General features: G+C 36.0%; 1 protein-coding gene across 1 annotated transcript; it reads left to right on the top strand.

Moving 5' to 3' along the window:
* Positions 1-1,155: 1,155 nt before the first annotated feature.
* On the top strand, positions 1,156-6,811 carry tnni1d (troponin I, skeletal, slow d). Its single transcript, XM_028450671.1, has 7 exons — positions 1,156-1,305; positions 1,867-1,908; positions 2,230-2,271; positions 3,700-3,831; positions 3,936-4,025; positions 4,213-4,395; positions 5,848-6,811. The coding sequence occupies exons 1-7, from the start codon at positions 1,171-1,173 to the stop codon at positions 5,947-5,949; spliced, it is 726 nt and encodes a 241-aa protein (XP_028306472.1). The 5' UTR covers positions 1,156-1,170; the 3' UTR covers positions 5,950-6,811.
* The last annotated feature ends 4,168 nt before the right edge of the window (positions 6,812-10,979 follow it).

Genomic DNA, 10,979 nt, shown 5'->3' with positions numbered 1-10,979 from the left:
GATAAGCCAGTGGAAAGATTAGGAACTTGATGCTTTGGGGTTAAGTGATTTGCAACATGTGTCAGCGCTTAGGTCAAGATTAGCGAGTGTGATTTGACATCTTTGCTGAGTCATGTAAAAGATTTATTGACACTCAATGCCTTGTATTTACAACATAGGGGGCATTAATTACATACTGGCCTCCAGTGACAATACTGATGGAAGAAACCCATCCAATGGTACAATATTTCTTTATTTAGCAATGTTTGACCAACACAGTTATTATTATTATTATTATTATTATTATTATTATTATTATTATTGTTATTTTGTGCACTTTTGTTGTCCCTTTGTATATTTTTCTGTCATTCTGTATATTTTTGCGGTTTTGTGTGTTGTGAGTCATTTTGTGTATTTTTGCTCTCATTTTGTATAGTTTTCAGTTATTTATTTGTAGTTGTCTTGTATGTTTTGTGATTTTAGATTTCTTTTGTGTATTTTTCTGTAATTTTGTATGTCTTTGTTGTTTTGTGTGTTATGCGTTATTTTGTGTGTTTCTAGAATCATTTTGGCTGTTGTCTTGCATATTTTTCAGTTATTTATTTGTATTCGTCTTGTATATATTTTGAAGTAATTTTGTGTATTTTTCTGTTATTCTGTATATTTTTATTAATTGTGGGCCGTGAGTCATTTGATGTATTTTCTCAATTTTGATGTGTGTTGTTAGAGTCATTTTGTGCATTTTCTTTAGGGGGGGTGCGCTCAAAATTTGACTGAGGGCCGCATGTGGCCCTTGTGTAGCGACAAATATCATAGTTCTAATTCTATATGTTTTCTACTGCCACCTACTGACCAGGAGGACTATCTAAATGTCACTCAAATCGACGGAGTCAATGGACAATGAATTAACAATGGTATTGTTTGTATTAAATATATAATATTAATAGAATAATATAATATTATAGAATAATATTCTAGAGACACATTTTTATATTGTAAGGTCTTCTCGTTTATACATTTGTGTGTGAAAAGTTAAGAAGCTAAAAAAAATGTATTTTTCTTTAACATTCCAAACAATAGGCGTTATAAGGACACCACTGTTAAGGTAATGCTCCTGATTTATTCTTACACATCTCTGTTGCTGTCACTGTGTCGGGGGGGACTGAAAGGAGGGGTTTCATTCTTGGCTTCATGTCAGTGCATTCTCGGGCCTGGACGTTATATCTGCTGCACACTCCACACCCACTATGCCTTTATAAAAACCAGCTCATTGTCTCTAACAGCCACTGTTTGACCCTCAACATCTACAAGGACCTCCACTCTCAGGTAGGTCTGCAACAATAAGAGTTTTAAAATGTTGCTTGGCCTTTTTTGAATTTAAGTGATGAAGCAAATTAAAATGAACTTTTATAGATAATTGCTGCTTGTGATATTTTATATTTAAAGAATTAATTAGTAAATGTAAACTCAATTTCTGCTCTGGCTAAATTATTCTACAACTATCCAGATAATGATTCTTAAAATCCAGGGAGAAGTGGATTCAATTCAGCTTAATTAGCCTTTGTATGCAAATTTAACCAATCTCCATTTTTATTGCTGCCAAAAACACAATTTTACAACAAAATGTGTTGAGAATTAATGTAGATCTATGTTGCTAGAAATTAACTGATTTTTTTTCCCTTCTTTTTAAAGGCATACAATATTCAGTAATGTTTGATTCCTGGTGTGTTGTCATTATAAGTCCAGTCATGCAGCAGCTTTGGTGTTGAGTGAAGGATCTTAACGTGCCCTGCATCAATCGATAAGAATAGGCCATGTGCTCATGTCAGGCCTGATGTGATTACCTCCAGCATCATGGGCTTCGTTTGTCTGTGTTTGCTGTTTCAGGAGATCAACAGAACCGAAACGATGAATCCCAAAGGGGATAAGGTGAGCCAGCTATATTTCACAGTGATAATCCTCCACGCACGGAGAAAAGGACACTTTGTCCCTCACACGCACACCAACGACAAAGGTTATCGGCCTTATCAGCATCCCTGAGAGCTTTCCCCCTGACTTCATCCTAATAATAAAGCATTATCTGCTCACGCGTGGTTTGTCAACGTTCATTTTTCTTTTTATGGACCTGCTTCAGGCAGTGATGGAATGCAGGGATAGGTTGGCTAGATTTCAAAATAAAAGCCATGACTTTTTAAATATGAAGATTTTTTTTTTGTTGCTATTATTATATCTCTTTTTTTTCTCTTCCAGCCAAAGTCCAAGATATCAGCTTCTCGCAAGCTGTCTCTTAAAGTAAGTGAGGTTTAAGCTTCATTTTCATCATTGTGTTACCATGGTGACAGCCAGTGCAAACTGCCTAATATTAGACCATTTATTAAAACCTTGATGTAATATCATCCACATTGTAATCCCAAAATAAATCTGACTGCATATTTTTGTGATAATCCCTAAAATGATCCACAACAACTTTAGCCCAAGGGCCACACTTAGCAGGCACTGGGTGGAACACTCTTACACTGTAAATATTAAATAAAAATAAATAAACAAATAAATAAATAAAGCAACCCACACAATTAATGCTGTGTTCTGTCATATATTGTTTGAGTACAACTTAATTAACTTTAAAACATTTTAAAGTATTTTTTCTTGGGTCACTGAAATTATGTATTTTATGATTAAGTCATTTTTATGTATTTATTTTTTCCTTAGTGAAAAGTATGGTAATTAAGTGAACAAAATACTGCCTATTTACAAGTGATAAAATGTTTTATTCTGTAAGAAGAATAAAAGCAATTAATGCACAAAATGTGTTTTGCAGGTTGTTTTTCTTTTTTTTTAAATATCCATGCCCAAATTATATATTCTAAAAAAAATTGTGTCAAATCAGATGTGTATTTTTGTGTTAATCTCTAAAATGATCCACAACTGCTTCAGCCCAAGGGCCACACAATTCTTAGCAGGCACTCATATATATTTAAAAGAAAAAAATACACAATTAATGCTGTGTTCTGTGTCATATATTGTTTGATTACAATTTAATTAACGTTCAAACATTTTAAAATGTTTTTTTCTTGGCTCACTTAAACTGTATATTGCATGTACTGCAACTCAACTGATTTCAGCCATTTTTATATATTCATTTATTGTGTTTTATTTAGTGAAAAGTACAACGGCATATTAGGGCCACATTGAAATAAAAACATTTCTAAAGTCATAATTTGAGAATAAAGTTGTAATTTTATGAGAATAAAGTTGTGACTTGATAACATCATCAGTTTATAAGTCATGATATTTCAAGATTTCAGGGCTATCGGTGTTAGTTGCGTTCACTTTGACTGGGAATTCTGAGCGCTATACTTTTTTAATACTTTTAAGTTTTTTAAGTTACGGCTTTATTTGCATACATTTATGACTTTAATCTCGAAATATTACGACTTAAATTAAATTACGACCTCTTGCTCATAAAATTACGACTTTAATCTAGTAGTGCTCAGATTTCTTTTTATTTTAATGTGGCCCTAATATGGCGTCTTAGAAAAGTAATCCTATTGACAATTGATAAAATGCTTTGTTATTTTTAAAATAAAGTAAATAAAATTAAAAATAAAATGAAATGAAATGAATAAAATAAAATAAAAATGCATAAAAAGTGTTCTGCAGGTTCTTATATATTTCCATGCCCAAATGATGTATTCTAAATATTTTTTTGCGCCCAATCAGATGCTTCTCCTCACGAGAGCGTGTGAGGATTTGGAGCGGGAGAGGCAGGAACGGGAGGAGGAGAAGGCACGTTATCTGGGGGAGAAGTTGCCACCTTTGCAGCTTTCTGGACTGTCATTGGATGAGCTACAAGTAAGAGGGCGGAGTCACGGGAGACGAATCAGAAACAAAACAATTATATTATCAGCGTAAATACATTTTGCCCATAATAGATTCTATAAATGTTGTTTTTCCAGAATCTGTGTAAACAGCTTTATGCAAAAATCGACGTGGTGGATGAGGAGAGATACGACTGTGAATCTAAAGTGAACAAACACAACAAGGATGTGAGTCTTTTTTAAACTTCCTTCAACAAAACATATTCCTTAAACACTTATTACTATGAGTTAACATTTGTTAAATGTTACCACAGATTGCAACATTCCAGCGATGATAATCCAAACGTGTTTTTAGAAACATGTGCCTTTCACGATGTCACATTCTGATGAAATGTCTTTGCCGGATCGCTGTTAGATCCATGAGCTGAAATTGAAAGTGCAGGACCTTGGAGGCAAGTTTAAAAAGCCTGCTCTGAGGAAGGTGAGGGTTTCTGCAGATGAGATGATGAGAGCGCTGCTGGGATCCAAACACAAGGGCTCCATGGACCTCAGGGCCAACCTGAAGTCAGTGAAGAAGGAGGACGTCAAACAGGACAAGGTGAGTGTTGATTTTTTATTATCCATACATTTACAGATTTTCCTAGTCTGAGATTACGCCATCAAATTAGTAAACTAGTGCACATGTGTAAAGTAAGATAAAAACTCACCACAATGCTATCTGAAATCAGGCCAATTTTAAAAAAAACTTTTGCTAAAAGATAAACATGATATGTGTGACATCCAGGATTTTAAAGGGAACTGCTGTCATATTTAGTCAGATTTTTAAAGAGTAACTAAACCCCAGATTTTGGCTGAACTGCGTCTCGGCTGGAAATTAAAAAAAAAAAAAAGCCTTGATTATGGGCGGGGCTCCTGGAGCAGTTAGGACACACCCACTCTATCCTATAAAATCTCCAAAGAACAAGCTGTACTATGCTAACTAGAAGGGACGTAACAAAATAGTCAACTCACGATACAATATGAAATACAATATATAGGGCTCATGAAACAAAATACGATACGATACAAAGAAGGAAAAAATATAGAACGTGAAATTGTTGTTTTTCATAAACAAATCTTTGGAGGGATAGACTTTCTGGCAATTGTAAATCACTAAGTTAACAACAGGTAGGATAGTATAAAAATGATACATAAGGATTCAAAGTATTTTAAAGTCACACAACGTAGATTACGGCATTAAAAGTCTCTGACGACGTAACTCCGCCTTCGCTGAACGCTGAATGCATGCGCACTCACGCGGCGGCCAGGGGATGCCGATTTTGTCCAGACAAGAGCGCGCTAACCGCTGTGCTAGTTCGCTGTTTCACTACACACAACCGACTTGTGAGTCGACGTAGCATCTTTTTTGAACCATTGAATTTGATATTGCCGTTTCTTTATTTCGCAAAATTCCCTTACAGTCCTACTAACTAGATATTCAAGACTCACTACACCTCTCTTTTTTTTTTACAATTCTTTCAATCCAACATACTCAGATCCAGTCCAGATGTGGTAGTTTTTATAGGAGGGGCGGAGCCAACATTGACAAAGAACATTCCATTGTAATAGCCGTGTTTCAACCCATAGAGGGCAGTCACTCTCACATTTTTACAATAAAATCAGCCAAATTGAAATATTTTCACTAAAAAATTGAGAGTTGGAGAAGAATCAATCAACAATGCTATTTCATACCCAAATACATTTTGTTTTGGGGTTTACCGGTAGTTACTTTTTAACTAAGGCGTACAAAAAAGTGGTTTACATTTTAAATAAATGCATATTTTTCATTTACGCAGCCTCATGTGAGTTTACAGCTCACTAAAATATAAATAAACGTAACATACAGGTGGAAGAGAAAGTGTTGAGATGGTTGAAAGCACTCACCTACAACAGCAAACTTCCTGTGCAACAGGAAGAACAAACTTTTTGTCAAAATAAAAGCCTTTCACTAATGGACAGACACTGAGCAGTAAATCACTGTCTCATTTGGTCTGCTTTTCCTCCTTCACAGGTACTTACGACTGAAGTGGGCGACTGGCGTAAGAATGTGGAGGCCATGTCAGGCATGGAGGGTCGTAAGAAGATGTTCGACACAGGCGGTGCAGCTCAGTGAGACACTTTAAAACACCTCAAAGCAGGAAAAAGGAACTTGTTTTACACATCAGACTGTCAGATTAAAAGTTGTTGGAAATACAGTTAAGGTAAAAGCATGTGCCACCCCTCGTGCGTCATCTGTTCTGTCATTTATTAGACTCATCCTGTACTCCATATATGTCAAACTCAAGGCCCGGGGCCCAAATTTGGCCCACCAGATCATCTAGTCCGGCCCGCGGGAAGATTTTGTTCAAAGTAGAAATCACAGCAAAAACAGCAGTTTTTGTAAATTACCATTTAAGTTAAGGATAAAATACAATGGGGGTTGCAATACTACAAAATTTACAATTAAAATCGCAATTGTTTTTTAAAACTGGAAAATTCTTGCAAATTATCTCACAGAATTCTGGCAAATTTTGAGAAAATTAGTTGCAAAGTCAAGGAATTTTCACCAATTTCATTCACATTCTGAATTTTGTTTTCTTTTTTCTCTTCGCACAAACATGTATTCTTTGTTCAAACTGAGTCATACTGTATGTGGTCCTTGAATTAAAATGAGTTTGACACCCCTGCTGCTCAAATTGAAGAGTGCAAAATGGAAAAGTAGAAACTTATTTTTTTTATTTTTTCATTTCAAATAGTATCTTGTCATGTTGTTAGATGATTAAAATGTCATCAAAATTTGCTAATTTTGTTTCCATGTTTCGTTGTCTTTGGATCTTGTTACTTATGTTTTTAGGTTATATATGGTTGGAGCCGCTTACGTGACTTTTGACTGAAAAAAGTTGAGATACGGACAATAAAAACGTTTCCAGTTGTTCAATCTTAAAATGTGTGATTACAGATACTAGCATAATAAAGTTTGTTTTCCCCCTTTTGCATTGAAAAGTGTCGTCTATCTGAGTTATATCTTTACTAAATGTTGACTCACACTGAGTATTTCCAGCCATGATGTTGTGCTTCATAATTCCAAGCCTTGGAAAGCAGAACCTGAGCTGCTCCCATAGCTGCCCAGTGGATAACTGGCGTTCCTGTGTGTGTGTGTGTGTGTGTGTGTGTGTGTGTGTGTGTGTGTGTGTGTGTGTGTGTGTGTCACACAGGGTTAAGTTGCTGATGACATCCAGGCATTGTCATTTGAAAAACGACCATAACACCAACAATAGCCTGAAGATCTGAGTATAATACTCGCTTTGTGTGTGTTTATAGATCAGTTAAAGCAAAGCCTGTCTGCGTTCAAACAGCTGGTGCAACCCCTGCAGTGTGTCATTGTCCATCACTCACACACACACACACAGTCCATAAAAAAAAAGTGTGTGTGAAGCTGTCATTTAAAGTTCTCCTGACAGTTTATTTATCAGCTATAGCTGATAATGAGGTGACTGCAGGTTTTAATGTGTGTAAGAATAGATGAGAATGACCTTTACATGTTCTACAGACGATCAGATACACAGTGTGTGTGTGTGTGTGTGTGTGAGACACCGCTGACAGCCAAATGTGAAGGTCACGGTTCATTCTTTTTTTTTATTTTTATTTTTTTATTGCAAACAAAACATACAAACCAGTCAGGCAAATATTACAAACACCTCGCTCCAATTTGATGACACGTTCCCACTTTGATGACGAATTTGACGCGGCACTGAGCTGGAGAAGCCGCGCCTCCAGGAAGCTCTCTGCTGTGATTGACATGTAAACAGACACGCCCACAAAGGTGAGCATTTCAGTGTCCTTCGTGCAGTGCTATGTGTGTATTTTCTACAGTCTATGTATGTACTGGTGAACGCCCCGCCCCCACGCTCTGTCTCGTGTTTATAAAGCAGCATGAGCTCAGCTACAGAGTGAGCGGGAGGAGGGCGGACCGTCCTCTCGCCCTACATCACCGTGCGGGGAGGAGGAAGTCAGTGTCCCGTCTATAGACACGCCCACTCATGAATATGCATAAGTTGGCCGCATATCAGCCTGTTTGTGTAGAGTTACTCAGAAAGTGACTTTTCAGAGGCTAAAACTCTGGAAAACAGAAAATAAACCTCAAATACTATGTTTTTAGAGTTCTTAGAACAAATGGAGATGTGTGAAGAATAGCATGATATGGAACCTTTAAGACAGGGGTCACCAACCTTTCTGAAACTGTGGGCTTTCTCATAGGTACTGTATAGTGTGAAGTGCTACCATTTAGAAAAGCACTTCTTAAATACTAAAAGTTCACGGTTTCACTTTAATCAGAGGCTAAGATAATAAAAAGGCTTTATTTCCCCTAATTCATGCAATTGTTTCATTTTCATTAGATTTCACAGAAAATTATCATCTTCCTATTTTACTATCTTCTAAAAAAACAACTTTTAACTGATTGTATAACATGGAACATTTGTAAAAGTTAACAATTATGTCATATTTTACAAAAATTAAAAAAAAGTTTTATATATATATATATATATATCATATTATTCACAACATACCGCAGTGACCATACACCAGATCTGCAGGACTTAAAAACATTAGCCACAATATTTTAGTGAAAATAAACATTTAAATATGGTTGATTTAATACTATTACTTAATCAGGTGCATCAGTATTTAACTCTATTAAGTGAGCGACTATCTACATGTGTCATATGTATTTATCTTTGTGAGTATGAATCCTGGAAAGTCACTATAGGGCTCCTGAGGGCCCCTCACGTGGTCCATGTGGGCTACCTGGTGCCCGTGGGCACTGTGTTGATGACCCTTGGTTTAACCTGAACAGACTCCTTTAAGAATGTAAACATATACAACATAAGAAATGAAAATAAAATACATCTCAATAACACTAAGAAAAATACAGACACACACACAAAAAAAAAAAACAGTAACAACAACAATACATTTAGGCAGTGGGCTTAATAGCTGTTAAGTTTCAATAATTGTATCATTTTTGATACAATTGATTGCGAGTTTTGATTTAATACATTTTAGGGATTTAATGTAAAGTGGAAATTTGTTTAAGAAGCAGATGAAGATGGGTAGAGTTTGGCTAAGATTTTGCCTAAGATATTTTAATATGGTACCAAAGGTTATACTATTGTAATATTGAAATCTAAAGCAGGAAACCATGATGGAAAACAAAGGAACTGCATCTCACACCTTGAGCCACTAGAGGGCAGCAAACAAATGTTAATCAATCACGTGTCATTTTGGCGCTCAAAGTCTTCCCTCTCATTAGCATTTAGGCTTTTGTTGCTTTCAACACATTAGCATAAATTTTGTACAGGAAATACTGTTTTTGTTTTTTTGTTTTTTGTTAAAGAACAAGTGATTCACATGTAGGTTAGTGGGTTTTATGTTTTTGTTTTTTTCTAGAAAAAAAAAACCAAATTAGGTTTTATGTTTAACTGGGCGACCGTGGCCTGTTTAAGTGTCAAAGTGTCCTTGGGCAAGACACTACCTAAGTTGCTCCGTGATGGCAGCTCAGTGATTATAAAGCGCAATATAAATCAAGTCCAAAATCAAGTCAATCACATAGTCAAATTACTTTATGAAAAATAACCCATTACTGTATCATTATCATAATATTTCACAGCTACTCTGAAGGTTAATGTGTCAAACAGGGAGAAAATTGTTTGTACCTTTCCATTAAATTCAGGAAAACTCACATAGCGGACAAAGACATTAAGTTCTAATTTTAAAAAATAAATGAAAAAAGTAAACATGTTTCATATTTTTTTCACCTGGACCAAAAACAGAAATTCTTTTGTAATTGCTGTTTAAGCAATTTTAAAATAACCAAACGGACCTCGAGAAAAATGTGTCCATGGACACTAAAGTGTGTTAACTTCCTGTCGGTCTGTATGTTTAAATATGTTTGGTATCAGTGAATCAAAATGAAGATAGCAAAGAAGAGAGTTGTCTGAAATCATCATTGTTACAGCTCAGCATGTGAAAGGTTAGGTCTATAAAAGCATCTGGAAACAGCGTGATGTCCTTCTGAATAAAGCTCAGACTTTTATGGTCCTCAGGACGGTCGACAACGTCCCTTTGAGCGGCTGCTAAAGGCGATGACATTTAGGGCCTGTACTACGAAGCTGGAATTCCTCTTATCGCGCTAACTTCCTGGATTTATTGGGTGTATCACATACTACAACGCTGGATAACTTCTTACCGAGCTAAATCACCATGGTAACTTAGGCTGAACGACTGACCTGGTCAGGACCAAGTTTTGTTCTGGATAAGATCTGAGCAACCTACCAATCAGTTCTCCTGGAAAACGACCTATTGTTATTGTTTGAAGATCCTGGTTGGTGCAGATCTGACAGCTACATTTAGGAAATAAAGATTATTAATGGATAAATGCAATCCTTCATTTACCGATGACATCCCTCAGGGAAGATATAGATTTATATCTGATGGACTGATCTACAGTCAGCTGATGAAGCCTGAGTCGGGCACTCTACGTATCACAGACAGATTACATTCATTCATTCATACGCTAGTGACGCTGTCAGCATCAGCAGGAACAAACTACAGTGAAACAATGTGCACTCATCCCAGTCTGTGTGTGTGATAAATTGAGGAGGACTATCTGAATAGAAACACGACTGTGATGTAATAAAGTGAACCTGGTCAGAGCGCTATCCGTCTATCATCCCATGGATTATTATTAAATAATTATTCCTTAATTGTGACGTAAGTTGCTCAACACATTTCTCTGTGATTGTGATTGGTCTGACGCTGCAATCTCCGACTTTGTCACAGTATAGCACGCACGCATTCAGTCTGGAAACAACTCGCTTAAGTGAACGTGTTCATATCCAGCTTCGTAGTACACGGGGCTCTGTGACAGAGAATGTTTGGTTAGGTGAAGCTAACCATTTTTATGTATTATTTACATACATTGGCTTTTTTGGGTGTATTTTTCTGCCATTTTGCATGTTTTTATAAACATTTTGTGTATTTACTTTACAGCAACATTAATCAGATTTCTAGCTTAGTTACTTTGGCTCACTTTGTGTTTCAACAGATTTATTCATGTGTCAAACATTTCATTACATTTATTCATTTGAATTAGGACATTACTTA

Source organism: Gouania willdenowi, chromosome 6 (genome assembly GCF_900634775.1).
Source record: "Gouania willdenowi chromosome 6, fGouWil2.1, whole genome shotgun sequence".
Classification (NCBI taxonomy): domain Eukaryota; kingdom Metazoa; phylum Chordata; class Actinopteri; order Blenniiformes; family Gobiesocidae; genus Gouania; species Gouania willdenowi.
This window is presented reverse-complemented; position numbering and strand designations above follow the sequence as displayed.

Bases quoted from the DNA above. Each gene is read 5' to 3' on its own strand.
- tnni1d (XM_028450671.1), top strand. From the start codon at position 1,171: ATGTCAGTGCATTCTCGGGCCTGGACGTTATATCTGCTGCACACTCCA. The intron at 1,909-2,229 runs GTGAGCCAGCTA...TTTCTCTTCCAG, and splicing joins TGAATCCCAAAGGGGATAAG to CCAAAGTCCAAGATATCAGC. The intron at 4,026-4,212 runs GTGAGTCTTTTT...GATCGCTGTTAG, and splicing joins TGAACAAACACAACAAGGAT to ATCCATGAGCTGAAATTGAA.